General features: G+C 39.3%; 1 protein-coding gene across 4 annotated transcripts in view; it reads right to left on the bottom strand.

Annotated features, from left to right (window-relative positions):
* The window catches only part of DNM3 (dynamin 3), a 579,267-nt gene that overhangs the window by 328,564 nt on the left and 231,919 nt on the right, over window positions 1-18,784 (bottom strand). For all 4 annotated transcript variants that reach the window (XM_007165323.2, XM_007165324.2, XM_007165325.2 and 1 more), the window contains exons 9-10: window positions 17,356-17,423; window positions 13,915-14,053 (exon numbers count right to left, since the gene is read on the bottom strand). In XM_007165323.2, coding sequence (XP_007165385.1) covers window positions 13,915-14,053; window positions 17,356-17,423 — 207 coding nt within the window. The remainder of the gene's footprint in view (window positions 1-13,914; window positions 14,054-17,355; window positions 17,424-18,784) is intronic.

Genomic DNA, 18,784 nt, shown 5'->3' with positions numbered 1-18,784 from the left:
TGAGACTAGCACAGTTTAAACTTGCTGAAGGGACGTCAATGAGAATAATCTGTCTGTTAAGCAATTTGGCAATATGTTTCAAAAATTTTAAACACACACACACGTCAGTCTAATTACTTCATGGGATTCTGAGCTAAAATAATAAGGAAATTCATCACAGCGTTACTTGTAATAGCAACAATAAGACAAATAGACATAACTCTATAAGCCACCTAAGTATCCAATGATGTTAAATAAATTAAGGTAGGTCCACTAATGGGATGTAATAAGGCATTCCAAATAATAGCTAATATTTGATATAATACTATCTAATTTATAAATAATATCTAATAACATGCTAAAGTGTCTATAATATGACACTGGGTGAAGAAAATCAGGCTACTAAATATAAAATGTGATTACACACAAGCATACACACACACTCATAGCCACAGGCCACCATATACACTTGATAGCCTTTGAGGATATAGCCAAAGACCTTAAAAACTCCAAAATTCTTGAGTAATACTGTAGCACATAATATTTCCCCTAACTTGTATGCTAGGCCTCCCTGAGGTGTGATTGCTCCATGGTCATTGGGGTCACTGTGCACACCTACTTTATAGCATGCATGATGCACATCAGTGTCCTAGCAAGACAACAAACTGCACTACTTCATGGAACCGTTGTGATTACAAATCACATATAAATGTTAAATCACCTAATGCTGTAGGTCTGCTGTCTGTGAACAGAAAAGAATCTACACAAATACTACAAAATGTTAATTAGCAACAACCTCTTTGAATGATGGGCTTATGCATAATTTTAATTTTTTTTCTATATACATGTCTGCATTTTCCAAATTTTTCCACAACGAACATACTTTTTTTTAAAAATTAATTAATTTATTTTTGGCTACATTGGGTCTTCGTTGCTGTGCACGGGCTTTCTCTAGTTGCGGCGAGAGGGGGCTACTCTTCATTGTGGTGCGCAGGCTTCTCATTGCAGTGGCTTCTCTTGTTACGGAGCACGGGCTCTAGGCGCTCGGGCTTCGGTAGTTGTGGCACACGGGCTCAGTACTTGTGGCTCACGGGCTCTAGAGCGCAGGCTCCATAGTTGTGGCGCATGGGCTTAGTTGCTCTACAGCATGTGGGATCCCCCGGACCAGGGCTCAAACCCGTGTCCCCTGCATTGGCAGGCAGATTCTTAACCACTGCGCCACCAGGGAAGTCCTAGAGTACTTTTATAACAACATCATTAGAGCATAGAAACCTGGCTGCCTTGGTCACCTCAAAATTCACAGCCCAGTGTCTGTTCATGAGATCACCAAACCATCACCCCTTTACTGAGACCCCTAGCTGAATTCTGAGATCTGTGCTCATTTAGGGGCTTACTTCATGAATAACTTCAAGACACAAATGAAGCTTCCATTTTGAGTTTTGGAAACATTCTTCAGGGACAGTTCTATCATTCCGGAAGCCCTTTTATACTCTGAGAATACTGCAAGTTATTTTCCGTGAGGCGTATAAAAAGTTTCTAAGCATGGAAGGGATAGCTGATGAATACTTGTCCTTCTTGTTGACTAATGCAAACCTAGGTGGCACATCTGGCACAAACCACTAGCCTGCACTAGGCCACCAGAGCAACTGTTCCTCCTCTGCACTCACAGTGTACCCCAAGCTATCATTGCATATTTGCTTTTGATGATAGCCACACTAACATAGAACCACACTCCTGCAGACAAGTGACTACACAAGCAATAGCGGTCTACTAAATAGGATGGGAATGCCAATAGCATTTACAAAATGGATTATAGCAGATTATTTCTAAAACACCAAAGAGTGGCAATATAAATATTTATTCAGAAACTAAATACTTGATAGCTGAAGGACCCCAGACTAGTATGCAGACATCAATAAGTCAAGGAAAGGCCAAAATGATAAGAGCATCCCATGAAGTAGAAACATCTAAGAACCCTCCAATCTACTGCCCTTGGCAGGAGGATTGATTTTTTTGTGTGTACCTCCTGATCTTTCCAAGCTCAATTTCATCAGGAAAGGAACACGCCAGAGCCATATTTTTGTATCTACAACTGAGAAAACTGGATGTAAATGAGCCTAAATTCTAAGTGGGATAAAATAGAAAGAGAACACACTAGAAGAACTGCCCTCAGAGAAATATTGAAGGGGACAGTAAGCAGGAAAGATCTAGGCATTACTGAAAAGCAGTAATGAAGCCAGTACAGTTTCTAATTGGTTGATCTTAAAAGGTTTGTAGGAGTGTAAAAAATGTTGTAGGAGTATAAAAATCAAAATGATGGTTTTAATTGCTGGCTCCCAAATGTAATGCTCCAGTCCCCATTCTTCATAATACATATAGGAAGAAGGCAAAAAAAAAGTCCTACTGACATTCAGAATGACTTCTGAGTAGGCTTTCTGCCACTCATTTCATTACCTCATTCAGCAGAGTCCCTGCTCAGTTTGCATGATGTTCTACTTAGCTTTAACAGATACTCAGCTGATTGCTCACTTCAATCCCTTGCCTCTCTTCTATGTCTCTTACTTAAGGTGCAATCAGTTTTCTCAACCACTTAAGTCATTATAATTTTCAATCTCTTTTGCTCTGGATGTTGAACTAAAAGCTTACCATTGTAAGAACACAATTTTTTGTCAAAGTCATCAAAATTTTAATCACGTGTGCCAAAATAATATTGACCTAGAAATCACCATTATTAGATTTTTATTCTTCTATTAATTAAATATTCTGCAAATTGATTTATACAGGCTCAAGGAATTAAGGCTTTGCTATTGGATATAATAATTTTATATTCTTAAATTTATTTCACATCAGTCATTCATTTAACAAACATTCTTTGGGCACCACTATAGGCCAGCTCTGAGCTCAGTTTATGTCAAAGTACCTGATATTGGAAACCTCACAGTCTTGAATGGAAGGTTGACTATACAGATAAATTGTTATACGAGAGAAATATTTCACAAAAATCAAGGAGAAACACAAAGAAATAAGTGACTAAATCTGCTCTGAGAAGGTCTCAGAAGATTTGATGCTTAAACAATGACAGCAAAGCTTCCAGACAAAGCTGAACATCTATTAAATGATAAATTACTTCTAAATAGCTTATGTTAAAATTATGTTGAATATTCTTAAATAATAAGGAAGATTAAATGGAGTAATAATACAATATACATATATTTAGGAATCAAAACTTTAAATATATAATTCTAAGAGAAAACTTTATATTTGTTCTGAGACAAAGTAGCACCATCATTTTTTTAAATACTAAAACATGTTTTAATAAAATCCAATATTTTAAGTATTATTTAGGGTAGTGTTTAATTATTTTGATGGGACGTCAATATAAAAATTTAATTTTAAGCATGGAGCACATTTTTCCCTAGAGGAAAAAAAATCACTTGAAAGACATTTCTCCTCAATAAAAATAAATTATACACTTACAAAATGTATTAACCATTGATTAATCAGATCATGAGAGCCATACTATTAGGTTTCTCTTGGAACAGGCACAAGACCAGGCAAGACTCTATACCTTCAAGAGTAACTAGTTCAATGCCTTAAGCAAAGACTCAGGTTCTTAGGTAACCACCTGTTCACAGTTCCATTGCAAACACCACTGAGAAAATGAACTAAAACCAGAATAAAATTTCTTTTATGTGCATGACTTGAGTTGATGGTTTGGCTGACCTAAAGATATGAGCTCTATTTTGATCAAAATGCTATAAACCATCCAGTGTTGGCCACGCACTACAAACTCGGTAGCCATAATGATTTCACTGCTTATAAAAGCATGCGATAATTTTATTCTATTTATGTGAATTAAAATCTGCCCCTAAAACCCCTAGTGATTTTTAATTTGTGTGTAGCATAATGGTGGATTTATTCAGGAGATGAGAGAATATTTATTTGGGCACAACACATTTGTTATGAAAAAAGGAAAAACAGAGGTATTCATATTTACAAAAGTGATCAAAAATGAGAAACAATTCTAGTAAAACAGGTCAAGAAACTTCACAAGCGTAAGTGGGAAAATTCTTTATTGAGGATTCTATATTTTAGGAGTGGCATATAGGAAGTCTAGGAAGATCTAAGTGAAGTTGGTAAAAAGGGGAAGGATGCCAGATCCCACCCGGGTGGCCTTGGGTAAAGTAGTCAGAGAGAAAGAAATACTGTTAGCCCTCCTTCTCCAAGTGGGCAAATCCCAAACCTCAAATATTTTCTACAGATGATGGGAGAAATGTTGAGCTCTGTGAAGGAAGAACATATATGGTAAGTTGATATGTTCTCCATTACGTATCTGACCTTATTATTTCTTCTAAACAAAGAAATGAAGAGAATGCTAGTGTTATTTAGCAGATGCTAAGGAATTAAAACAAAAAGCCCAACCTTAAGTGAAATAAAGCTGAAAGGTAGTCAGAAGAGCCATAATCTCATTAAGTAATCAGAAAACATCCAAACAGGAGGGCAGGAGGGCGATGGTGCTGGGTCAAAACAATACCTTAAGACAATAACCAGGTTTTCATCACCACTCTTTCCACATTTATCTCTGGTAGACATTATTAAGCAGTTAAAATGGAACAAGAAAAATCATGCAGAAAGTAAGAGGAAAAGCAGGGGCCAGGGTAAATTATAAATTAAGAATTAATTGCAAAGATCATGAATCCTTTAATGAATTGTGAGATTAAAAGGTGAGATTACTATCTCTTGACTTTTAGTCAAGTCCCAGGACTGAATTTCATATAAAACCCAACAAATGATTCAAACTTTAATACTCAGCCTGATTTGAAACCTGAGTACCATGGCCCATTACATGAGGCATCTGCTGTATGCGAAGCACAGCACAGAGTGTTTGACTGGACAGCCAGCCATTAGAAGAGATGAAATGCAAGTCTTTATGTACAGAGTGAAAACCAGAGCAGATCTATCGAGACCTAAAAGAAAATCCTATTTGAGCATGATGTTTTGTATATTCTCTTTCATCCTACAAGCTTTCATGGAAGTTACTCAAGTGACTACTTTAGCCAAACGGAAAATCACCTGCCAAGTCAATGAGACATGATTCATGTATTCAATTATTCATTCAATAATTATTATTGAAAACCTGGATGTTCAGGGGTTATAAATAAAGTAATGAGCTTAACAAACCAAGTCCCTGCTCTCATGGAGCTTACATTCTCCAAGTCTCTTTACTGTCCAACAATCACAACAAAAATAAAAGACATATGTAGTATAATTCATGTGGTCATATGTGCCACAAAGAAAAACAAATTTGGTAAGTAGATGAAGAATGATGTGTGTGTGTGTGTGTGTGTGTGTGTGTGTGTGTGTGTGTGTGTGTGTGTGTGTGTGTTCAAAGGAAGCATGTGCAATTGCTGACAGAAAAGTCAGAGGAAGACTCTGATTATGTGGCATTTGAGCAAAGACCTGAAAGAAGCTAGGATGTGACCCATGCAGATATCTCGAGGCAGAGCATTTCCAACACTGAGAATGAGAAATGCAAAGGCCCTGCACCACATCTCCTTGACCTGTTGAAGAAACAAGGAAACCAGTGTAGCTGGAGTGGACTGTGGGGAGGGAGATGGGGAGGAGTTTAGAAATGAAAAGGAGCAAGATCATGCAGGGCCTTGGAAGCTGTGGTAAGGTCTTTGGATTCACTGCTTAGTTACGTGTATTCAGGGTCAGATATCTACTTACCTAACATGCCACAAAACTCAGCATTTCTTCTAACAGCACTTTTTAATGAAAAATCTTTCCCAGTGTTTCCAATAACCAACTAATGTATCTTTTTTATTTCCTTGCAAAGCGTTTTTTTCTTTTTTCTAAGCAGGGGGAAAAAAATCAATTAATTGGTATGATGGTGATCCAAGAATGTGGCTTCCCAAGAGGCCAATAAATGGCACAGTTGCTAAACTGTGGTTAAAAAAACAAGATGTTCCTCTCAGTGCTTCCTGCAAAAAAGCTCAGGACCCTGCAATGAAGCACTGGAGAAGAGGCAGTAGAGAAAAGCAGCTGAAAGATGATGCCCACCAGAAAACTTCCAAAGTTGAGATGTCCCTGGAGTGAAGCCAAATAGCTCATAAAACTCTAATGTCCCTGTCTTGTCCTCCAGTGCCCCAGAGACCACAGTGAGAAAACATCCGAGAAGAAGTGCATTCCCCCAGGTTAGCTTTGTGCCTTGTTATCTGAACACATATAAATCCCATGTGTTTCATTGATGTTTATTTATGTGGCTTAAGGAAAAGAAAAGTTAAGTATTTTACACATAAGAAATTCAACATGAGCAACTGTAAGTGAAAATATTGTTTTAAGTTTATATATATATATTCACATATACATATATATATATATATATTCACAATACAGTGAGAGTAACTATACACTTCAGATTGCCTGGAGCAGTCTTGGTTTACTCATATTATTCCAGTGAAAGTATTGATAGCTCCCCCTTTTAATCTCAAATCTGTGTTGGACAATAAATTATATGGTCACCTTATCTATGGGTTGTGTTCAAAAGGGGTCAAGTAATTAAGTCCTGGCGTACTCAACTTTAATTAGGATTATTTTGCTTTACAAAAGACTTTAATTAGACCAGTTCTAAGGTAAAAAACAATTGAAAGGAGACATAATAAGGCCAAATATCAAGAACATCAAATTGAGGAATAAGGAAAAGGATAGATACCTGAAAGAAAACCTGTCCAAATTTTATCATTTTAAAAGGAGTGACTAGAGGAAGTGGCAAGGTGGTGGTGTAGAAGGACGTGAGCTCACCCCTTCTTACAAAAACACAACTAACTACTGAACAACCATTGCCAAAAAAAAAAAAAAAAAAAAAAAAGCTGAAAACTACCAAAAATGATATCCTACATCCAAAGACAAAGAAGAAGCCACAATGAGACAGTAGGAGGGGCACAATAGCAATAAAATCAAATTCCATACCCGCAGGGTGGGCGAGCCACAAACTGGAAAATAATTATACCACAGAAGTTCTCCCACAGGAGTGAAAGTCCTGAGCCCCATGTCAGGCTTCCCAGCCTGGGGGTCTGGCAATGGGAGGAGGAGCCCCCAGAGAATCTGGCTTTGAAGGCCAGCAGGGTTTGATCACAGGAATTCCACACAACTGGGGGAAACAGAAACTCCACTCTTGGAGGGTGCACACAAGGTCTCATGTGCACCAGGACCCAGGGGAAAAAAGCAGTGACCTCATAAGAGACTAGGCCAGACCTACCTGCTAATATTGGAGGGTCTCCTATGGAGGTGGAGGGTGGCTGTGGCTCACTGCAGGGACAAAGACACTGGCAGCAGCAATTCTGGTGAGTACTCATTGGTGTGAGTCCACTTGGAGGCCGCCACTTCCTCCCCAAGACCTATCCCCTCCCAACAGTGCTGGGATGCCTCAGGCCAAACAGCCAACAGGGCAGGAACACAGCCCCACCCATCAGCAGACAGGCTGCTTAAAGTCTTTCTGAGCACAGCCCTGCCCACCAGAGGGACAAGACCCAGCTCCACGTACCAGTGGGCAGGAACCAGTCCCTCCTATCAGGAAGCCTGCACAAGCCTCTTAGACAGCTTCATCCACCAGAGGGCAGACAGCAGAAGCAAGAAGAACTACCATCTTGCAGCCTGTGGAAAAGAAACTGCAATCACAGAAAGTTAGACAAAATGAGATGGCAGAGGAATATGTCCCACATAAAGGAACAAGATAAAACCCCAGAAGAACAACTAAGTGAAGTGGAGATAGGCAATCTACTGGAAAAAGAATTCAGAGTAATGATAGTGAAGATGATCCAAGATCTCAGAAAAAGAATTGGGGGGAGGGATAGATTGGGAGTTTGGGATTGACATGTACACACCGCTATATTTAAAGTAGATAACCAACAAGGACCTACTGTATAGCACAGGAAACTCTGCTCAATATTCCACAATAACCTAAATGGGAAAAGAATTTGAAAAAGAATAGATACATGTATATGTATAACTGAATCACTCTGCTGTACACCTGAAACTATACTCCAATAAAAAATAAAAATTTTTTTAAAAAGGAGTGATTAAAATATTCTTTTTAAACCAAGTACAGATTTCTTTACCATCAGGATAACTTTAAAATATCTAAATTATTAAGTATTTCTAGAATATCTCATGTAGGATTAGTCATTGGGTTAGCTGTCAAAGATAAGAAGATAAAAGACAGCTCTTTCTTAAAAGGAGCTTATCATCAGCAAGAGGAGGCATTCACCTAAACAAATAAATTACAAACAAATTGCAATGCAGTATCATAATTGTTATGATAGAAGTAAACACAGGGTTACAATTAAAGCACTAAGAAGGGAGTGAGGATGGAGACCAAGAAAGGGCTTACAGAGGCCCTTTAGGAAAAACAATGACTGAGCTGTATCTTAAGGAGACTCTCTAAACAAACAAAATCACATGTACAAATATTAAAGGCACAAAAAATCTTTGTGGATAGTGCAAATCACTTAGAAGGGCTGAAGCAAGCAAAAAGTGACAACGGATGTAGCTGGAGAGTTATTCAGGGATCAGATGGTGAAAACACAATCATAAATGATTTGAACTTTCTTAAGGTATAAGGAGCCACTGAATAATTTTGAGGGAACAGGCAAAAAATATGAGTGCGTATTATAGAAGGGCCATTTTGACAACAGTGAGGAGGATGAATTTGAAGATGACCAGTCTAGAAGCAGTAAGATCAGTTAGGAGGTCACTGTAGTAATTTAGTTTGGGGAAAAAAAAAAAACAAACCTGTTTAGAGCCTTAAGTAAGAAGAGAAGGTAGTTGCAGTAGACTGTAGAGTAGACAGTTTCAGTTAAGAAGTTTGAGCTGGCGGTACAGATTTGGGAATCAACAATGTTTTAAGTGATAGTTGAACTATGGGAGATATGATCTGCCAGGGAGAAAGGAGAGAGAAGAGAAGGAAACCAGGAGCAAATTCTGGGGGAATCCAGTGTTTAGAGGCAGGCAAATGTGGATAAGCTCTTGAAGGAGATGGAAGAAGAATCATGAGAAAGATGGAGGAGAATCCAAGAAAGAGAGGTGTCAGCTTCAAAAAGAGAGTGGAATTCAATATCGGGAATAAGAGTGTCCATTCAATTTGGCAATCGAGTCTCTGGTTAACCTTTACCATAATTATTTCAATAGACTGGTGGGTGGAAGCCAAACATCAGAGGGTTAAGGAATTAACTGGAGATGAGACAGTAAAGATATAGCAACCACAAACTACTTTTTTCCCCAAGAAGGTTGGCCATGAAGAAAAGGAGAGGAATAGGGCAGAAGACAGGTTTTTGTTACTTATAAGTCAGGAGAGACATAAATATATTTATACATTGACTTATTTTAAAATGTGATGGAGAAGGTGATGATTCAGGAAACAGAGGGATCCAAAGAGTAAGTTCCTCAAGTAGGTGAGAGTACAGGTAGAAGCCCAGCCCTGGTCAGGATTAATACTTCAACAGAGACAGAGAGAAGGATGGGCATGGCTGGGAATACACATAGGTTTGGGGGCTAGAAATTAATGTTCCCATTTATGGCCTCTATTTTCTCTGTGAAATCATTACTGAAAGTGATGAGCAAAGCACCTTAAAAACAGTGTTATAAGTTTAACATCACTATGGTGGAGAGCACTGCAAGTCACGAACTAATGAGATGCTGAAGACAATGGGTATATGATGTGGCCCTAATCCACACAGGTTGTCTCCAAGCTCTTCAGCAACCTGGGGGAAAGGGGGATAAAAGACAAAAAGTAAATTCGACCAGCCTTCGAGTTTTAACAGGTCGCAAAGTTAATCCAAGAGGAATTAAAGTAACAGATCAGAAAGTTAAAGGTAAATGTACTGCTTGTCAATTTATTGCCTCTCAGCTCCAAATTCAACCTTCTCGCCCCCTCTGTGAAAATAATCCTGGGCCCTCTAAGTATTTTTCCTTTGCTGGCTGGCACCAAGTGAAGTTTTGTCAGGAGAGGCGGGGCCTGGAGAGACACTGAGGGAGGAAAAGGCAGGCTGAAGCAGGCTACTGCAGTACAAGGCAGCCACTGCCCCTACCGTGAACAGTTTGCAGCAGAGTGTCTCCAAGGAGACACCTCCCTGTGGACACCCTTTCCCTCCCAGCATGCTCCAGAGGGCAGATTTCACTGCAGCAGGACACTACGGCAACTTTTCTGCCACCCGGTGAGCCACATCCAGGCCCACTTCAAGGAAGTCCCAGTCTTAGCCCTGGTCAGGGGCCCTCTTTCCTGGATGCTCCCCTAAAGGTGGTACCTTAGCATCTGCTCCTTACAGCTTCTACCCCTATATTCAGTTGTTCTCTTAACTTAACCACTCTTAACTTAACAACTTAAGAGTTGTTCTCTCTCTTCTGATTGGACCCAGACTGATACAATGGTCAGGAAATATAATAAAATCAGGGAGAGACAGGTAGCTAAGAAAAAAAAAAACAAACAAACCAGAAGCCAAAGCTCTGAAGGTCTCTTTGAGTTTAAAGACTGGTTATAGGGAGAGTAAAAGGATTGAGAGAGCTGGAAGGGCTGGAACCTGTGGCAGAATTTAGGTATAGAGAAGAACTGCTCTCTCCCTTCCTCCTCCTCCCCAGCACCCTTCACACCTCACTCATAAAGTAGGAACTTCCACCAACATTTCTTCTCTCTTGAGAAAGTACTACGGGAGAAGCCCTTGTCATTTTCGTCACCTCGCAGGAAAGAAAAAAAAAGAAAAGACAAAAGGAGACCTGTGAGCCCCTGACCTGTGTTGGCTCACAGCTCTCTGCTTCGTAGAGCAGGCGCACTACATCACTGCTCACTGTAGAGGCCCGTAGGTGTGAGCTTAGCCAAAACACGCTGTGCTCCTTCTGGGTGCACATCTCACTCTCTCCGCCACTGTGGGCTCTGAGGTTAACGGCTGGAAGAGGAAGTAACGGGAGGCTCCCACTTCAGCAGGAAATCCCAGCCATGTTTTCCAATCTAGATTTATCAGCAGCAAAGCAGATACTAAATTTCAATTCTCCTTTACGCTTTCCTACTAATTTTCCAACTGACTCAAAAGCTAAAAGAGGGTAGAAGGGGGTAATCAGTGTTCTGAAAACCCTAGATTTAGAGTTTTAAATTTCTGAAGAATCTTTTGGTAGAACATTTGTCCACCATGACAGGGGCTGGAAGAGGTCACAGGGAGTGTGATGCTAGTGTGGAATGAATGGAGAACCACTGCAGCCAAAGATCTCCAAGAGCAGCAGCTACGGGGTGTTGGACATGACCTCTACTAAAGTCACCCAAGTTGAAGGTGAACTTAGGATGGAGAGGAAAAATGTAAGCCAAGTTCTAAATATCTTGATGAATACAAGGCAGTGACCAGGACCTGATGGTGACAGTGAATAGAAGAGAGAAGGGTGGCAGAGCTGGTAACACCCGGGCCTTAATGGAAGACTTTTTATAGGAAGGTGAAGGAATAATGTTTGGAAGTCACAAATGGAGAAGTACACAAATGTCATGCCTGATCCAGGCCCTTAGATTCTTTGAGTTTGGGCCAATAAATATCCTTCAGTGAAGGGAGCTGAAGGGTAAACAATAATCTCAGGGAGAAAGCTAGGTTATATTTAAGGCAACATATAAAATGTTTTGAGAAGATAGTACAAATATACAACCACCACTGGTCTAGAGAGCTTAATGGAAAAGGAGGTTCAAAGGGTGGAGAGCAAAGAATAAAAGCCAGAAAGTGTCCAGGAAGAAGCTGTCTCGTCCCATGCCATCGGCACCAACTGTTGGTTTTCCAGTAAGCTGGATACATTGGGAAGTGATAAAAAAAAAAAAAAAAGATTCATACATACCATAAACACTTTATATAACTTAAAACATAAATGTACACACATGTGCCAATCTTTTGATGTGAGGCCAAGGCCTGTTCTCTGCATATGGATCTGCTGATTGGAGTTATGCGTCTTCTGTCTTACATAAACCACATCCTTCATCTGTGATTTCCAGTTTTGCTTTCTTTAAAGTGGAGGGGAAACATAAAGACACTCGGGAAATCATCTGAATGCAGAGCCCATCTAGATTTTTATCACCGCCCACCCCCCATATACTTTTAGCCTTGTCCTACCTACACCTAATCAATTGCAAAGCTTTTGTAGCTAACCTTTATTAAGTCATTCCAAAGCTGGATTTTTATGGAAACAAAATTCAAAGTCTTTCCTGCATTTGATCAATTTATTTACTCTTCACTTAAACTACATAATTAAAATAAGAAGGAAAACTGGCTAAACAGGTTTGAGGACAAACACAGCACAACTGGCCATTGGAAAGAAGACCACTTAACTGGTGGAAGCAGGAATGCACGGACAACCTAAAGCTTTTGGCTGAAGAAGACATCTATATGCTGAGGGCGGCAATCCATGTGATTAAATAGAGAATGCAGTTTCAGTTAGTTCAGCAAGTCAGTTAAGAGGAGGCCAATATACAGGTGACAATACTAACTGTATTTTGAGGTATAGGCAAGGACAGGAGGGATGTGAAGTATTATTAAATGGCTTCAAGTTTCCAAATGAAGAGCTGGCATAAAGACATTTTTTTCTTCCCCATATGCATTCTTTTCCCTTTACTCAGTCCCTTAATGCCTATGGCTTTTCCTGTTTTAGAGAAGAGAAAATAGAACTTTAAGGAACAAGGTAGAAGAATAGTAAGAAGTCTAGAGAAGAGATCTGAAGCTCCAGAGCCACTTCTGGGCCCCAAGCTAGTTCCACTTAACTCCTTTTCTTTTAGCATTGACAATCCTGAATTCCTAAATTTAGCTTCCTTTCCTCTTTCACTACTTATATCTTTCCTTCATCTGAGTTTTTCTGCAAGGTAACTGGGAACCAACACTAATATTCATTCTCTCTTTCTTTTCACTGGTTTTTCAGGAATGTTACTCATAGTAACCATACAGAAAGGGAAGGGTAACAAAATTAACAAAATCGGAAGTATATATACTTTCAAGAAATAAAGTAACAATAGTAACTGCCATAGGGCTAGGCCTACCCTATCCTAACACCATCAGTAATTCCCTTCTTATATTTTCCAGTACAGGGTACCCCTTTCATGTCCCTGTGGAATGGATGGAATCCAGCACAATTCCTCCATGTTCCTCAGTGAAGAGCCCCCAGATTGGGAAGTCTCTTGCCCACTACTCTCCATCAATAAATATTACAATAAATATTACAAGGTGGAGAATATTGGGTGCTACTAAAAATGGCCATTTATAGATTAGCCACCATTTACTGAGCACTTACTATGTTTAATCAATGTGTTAAGTGCCTCTTGGGTTTCAGTCATCGTCCTGTTTAATCCTCACTGAGGTGATATCATCATCATCATCATCATCATCCCCATTTCAAGCAGAAATTAACAAAAATATAAAGATTAAGTATGATGCTCAAGGTCACACAGCAAGTAAATAGCAGAGCCAGGATTTGAATCTAGATAACTGGACCTCAGATGCTGGGCTCTTAACTACTATACCGCAATGCCCCTTCCCAGAACATCCAGGTTCAAGTGGAATTCATTTAAAATTTAGAAGAATTACCTTTTTGTTACAAACAATATTACTGATTCCCTTCCTCTAACAATTACTCCCATCCATGAACCACAGGAAAAATTGGTTTAGGGCATTCACTTAATTGTTCTGAAGTGATGTTTACCTGATTAAGACAACAACCCTATTTGGAATGGGGTGATAGAAGTCAATATGCCCATCTATCATGAAAGCAATTCCCACTCAGTACTTTTCACAATCCTTCCCCTTGAGCAAACACACAACCTTCTATGACAAAGTGGAGGGTCAGGGAAAGAGAGGCACGTAGCAGGGTAGGAAAGATGGGTAAACCAAGTAGTTACTGGTTGCAAGTTACATAATTCAAACTTACTTTTTTGGTACACTTCTTGACAGTGTTGATTAATTCTTGTATTACCAGATCTACACTCTTCAAGGAAGGCCCTTTCAGCTTTACAATTTGTTTTTTGACTATTGCTTCGAATGCCATGTCTGGAGTAAACAACCCTGTCCTGAATGTAAGAAAGAAAGCAGCACGTTAGATATTTTAAATTGAATGATATTCAATACTCTTTTTTAAAATGTTTTAATTGACATGCTACTTAAAACATACAAAAAGCCTAGTTTAAAAGTTACATAGTGATTTATTCTATCCACAGTATCATTTGTAATAATATCCTTAATACATTCTATAGATGATTAACATTACCTAAAAACAGTTCCCAAAACGTTTTCAAGGCTCATAATGTGACCTTCAATATTTAACTGTCATTTGTCTCAACTCACTGGTTCACAGCAATACAAAGGAATGCTACAACAGTAACGGTGTCCTAAATTTACATTTCTATTTCTAAAGTATTCCAAAAGCAATCCTCTCTTCTCCTTCATGGAGTAGAAAATGATCTTCACTTTCTGAACACTAAAATAGTAGCATTCCTGGACTACACAACATATTCTTTCCAGGAGAGCTGTATTATAGTGAGCTCAGTGGTTCCCAGTTTGAGGTCCTGGGGTGCTGAAGGAAAAGGAAGGCAGTTAAGTGGAACTATCTTGGAGCCCAGAATGCCTAAATTGTGAATTTACAAAAATGAAAAATGATAACCAAAGTAGCAAGTATCTTTTCATTTGGATGGAATTAATTAAAACTGATGTCATAACAATGCTTTTCTCATGCTGTACAGAAGCTCAGGAAAGCAGGTATGTGTGTGCATGTGTGTGTGTTTCATAAAAAAGTAAAAAATGATTACTCATATTTAAACAAAAGGTCAATGGAGAAAAGCTACAATAACAGGGATCCTGAACTCTGACATATGCCATGCCCAAAGACGTGCAGGCTCCAGATGTTGGTGGTTGATCCTCCCCATCCTAGACCCTCCTCCCTCCCCCTTATTTGGTTACCTTCTCTTCCTGAAACACTCAATTTTATGGTACCTCTTTTGGGAGATTTCTTTAACACTTCCATTTTAGCAGCCTTATTCTTCGTCCCTTCTTATTTACTTAGCACCCTGTGCCCACCTCCATTTCTAATTGTACCGTAGTAATCATACTATATTGTAATTGTAATTTCTCCACTTTGGATACAGAATAAAATCCACGTTGTTTAGTCTGACGTTAAAAATTTTCCTGTCTGTCCCTAATCTTCCTTTGAGGTTATTTTCCTCCTTCCTTTCATGCACGCTATGTTTCAGCCAAACCAGACCATTTGCTTTTCCACAAACATATTCATACTAATATTTTATGTCTTTTCCTTCATCTATGATGTTCAGTTCACCTTTCCCACAATTTCAGCCTGTCCAAATCCCACCTGTGCTTCAAAGACCGGACCAAAAATAACCACTTCCTACAGCTCTCCTCCTCCAGTCCTGCCGCTGACTAGGTCTTCCTTCTCTGAATCCCAGCGTCCTACTTTGCACTACAGTAGTCTGAGCACATATTTTAGTCCTGTTACTACACTGGTAGAGAGAGTCGTTATTGTCTTTATCTTTGTTTTCCCCACAAGGAGGGATCCCTTGCTCATCATTGGCACTCAGTGTTAGCAGAACGAAGAAGGACCATCAGGTGGGTCCCCAGTGGGCAAAGATGGTTTCTATTATTCAAATATCTAACAGAATCAGTTGGGAACAAAACTCTTCAAATTAAGTGTATTTAAGGGCATAAATAATCACACCATTAACATGTCTTATACTCAGGACACTGTGCACTTCTTATCATCTTATAGGCAAATGAATTCCAGACTAATAGTAACAACCAATCTCTTCTGTTGGTATGCACGTAAATCAGAAACCTACAATCCTGAATTACTGAGCTTTTGCAATTACATTCAACGAAAATATAACTGGTAAGGAGTTTTAAAAGCCAAGTAAAACTACTGTATTTGATTAAGTAAAATACTTTATGACCCACCCCCCCCAAAAACATAATTTGGTTCTACTGCATTTATCAAATTGGTATGTTCACATACTAGCTCTGCCCAGCTAAAGAGCAAGACATAGTTTCTGTACCAAATGTATTCTGGATTTGAGGGACAGGGAATAGAATTAATAGGGAACTAGAAATCCTGTTGAAGGTTAAGAAAAAGACATTGGATGTGGTTATAGATGTTGTCTCCTTTTCACTTTGTGAATGCATATTTGCCCATACTATTTGAGACTTGTAGAGGAGATTTTCTAAATTTTGTAAGGATAGATAATTCAAATGTCATAACTCCTTTGGAAAATCACCCGTCACACGTACACTCAGGGTCAAGTTTTTCTCTCTCAGCCTCTGTTCCCAAAATAGTCTAAAGTTGGCCCTGTGGCAAAAGCTGAGATACAACCGGCCAATGGACTGGGGACCCCTCCTTCATGTAAGATGATCATGAAGTAGGCAACCTGTCTTCTTACCTTGAATTCAGGACGCCTCAGTTTAACATATGCTCCATTACATTGTATTTAGCCCTCTATACATGAACTCAAGAAATGTGTGTTTTAAATCCATTTATTTTTTTATCAATTATTTTTATCAATTCATTTATTTTTTTATCATTTATTTCTGTAATGAAAGTAAATGAAAATAATCCCACTTCATACAAGGGTGAATTCAGGTACAAGTTCTCCTCCCAGCCTCATGTCCCTCCGCTCTCCTGTCTACATTCCTAACTTCAGTCCAAATGTATGGCTTCCTGTTCCACGAATACGTGCTGCCCTTTGCCACCTCCATGCCTTTGCTCACATTACTCCCTCCACTTTAAGCCCCCTCTTTTCTCCTCCAGCCTCAACAATCTCCCTCCTCTCACATCTCATTGCATTGCCACCTACCCCATACACACATAAACGGACACACACACACACACACACAAGCACATGTATCCACACAGACACCTTTGCTTGTTGAAATCATTCTTGTTCTCAAAATAGGCAAGGTGTGACTCTAAAGTAACCACCTTCATTAATCTTTCCCAATCTTGCTCCATAAATCCAGCCAAAATTAATCTATTTGGTTTCTGTGTAAGTAATGATCACTTATGAGCAAGTCTGGCCTCTGTCCCTGAAATACAGAGCCCTGAAGAACAAGGTCTTGTTCATCAGTAAATCCCTGATTGTTCAGAGCACAGTGCTGTGAGGGCAGAAAGGGTTTTTGTTTTTTTAATTGTAAACAGACAGTATGCCAATAGTAGAAATTACCATTGAATCCAAACGAGGATTTCCTATTTCTTACTCCCACCTCTATATTCTACTCTGCTCAGATGATGAAAAGGCTACTTCACTAGCCATTCATAAACATTAACATTTTTTAGTAGCTTGAACTGAAGACAAGGAAAATGTGAAGCACTTGCCTGATACCATGTATGTTTTTGATTGCATAGCTTATTTCTCTTCGCAGTTCTTTCTCATTGAACTCCATCTGCAGATGCAAAATGAGCCACAGTTATGACACTTAATTCCTTTGAATAATAATATCGTTGAATATTAAAATATGAGAATAACTTGACTCCGTTATTAATAAAGACTCATGTCTTTCCTAACCTAAACCAAGATGGTCAAAACATCCATTTATATAAAGTTCAAGGCAACACAGAACATTAGGGATTTCTGGGAGTTTTAGTGCAGCAGATTTTAACTCTATTATAGATAAGGAGTGCTGTGCATAAAGGATGACTTCTGGACATAAATCTGGCTATTCATTTGAATATATAATTCTTCATTCTTTTGCTGAATATAGTAAATGTATTCACATATGAATGCATAAATGAGTGTCACCTGATGTACAACGGCAGTCCAGCTGTGCTGAGATTAACAATGGCTGTCTTTTCTCCCTGGCCATTTTAACCACCTGAGTTCAAAGCCTCTTTAAAAGAGGAAATTAGTAATATTTTGCCAATCCAACACAGGATAGACTACTGTATAAAAATTTCCCATAAGTTCTAGGTATCTTAAATTTATTTGGAAGTAGGGTCAAAGTGTCATAGAGCTTAGACCTGGAAGGGACATCAAGAGAACATTTGATTCAGCCCCTAACTTTTGAGATTTGGCCTCTCCAGCCTCATTATCTGTCCATTTTCCCCCTCACACTTTATGCCATAGAGCAATGAACTGCTTTAGTTCCACAGCTCAGCCTTTACCATTCCTCCCTTTCTGTCTGGAACAACCTCTCCCGTGACTAATCCCACCTCTTCCTGCTTAATTAGCTGCTCATCCTTCTTAAGTCAGCTCAGAAGCCAGGCTCCTTTACACAGTCGGGCTGGGATTCATGTCCGTGGGCCTTGTTTCCATAGCACCCTGCGCTGAAGTTTGTCACTTTACCTAGCACATTTTAATGAAACTGTCTATTTACCCATCTGCCTCCCACATCAGGAAATAAGCACCCGCCTCTGTATGTGAGGCGAGTAACATAGTCCCTATAATTACCTAGATGCCTATTGGGCATTTCAAGCTGAACATATCCAAAACAAAACTCTTGATTCATACTTCCACACTGAACTTTTCCTCAGTTCCCCTCATGTGACGGGCACTAACATTTGCTCAATTGTGCAAGCCAAAATCTTGGAAGTCATCTTGAATCTTCTCTTTTTTGCACCTCCCATATCAATCCAACCCCCATTGACTCTACCTCCAAAATCACAAATCCATCCACTTCTCTCAAGCCTCTCTTCTGAGGCATTTTTACTATAAAGCTAAAGAAGCTTAAGTTTCAGGACTTCTCCCTTGCATAAGCTCCTTCCAAGACCCGTGTCTGAGCTTATAATTTTATATTCTTCTTCTTCA

Source organism: Balaenoptera acutorostrata, chromosome 1 (assembly GCF_949987535.1).
Source record: "Balaenoptera acutorostrata chromosome 1, mBalAcu1.1, whole genome shotgun sequence".
Taxonomy (NCBI): domain Eukaryota; kingdom Metazoa; phylum Chordata; class Mammalia; order Artiodactyla; family Balaenopteridae; genus Balaenoptera; species Balaenoptera acutorostrata.
Note: the sequence above shows the minus strand (reverse complement) of the source record. Positions and strands in the feature narration are given on the sequence as shown.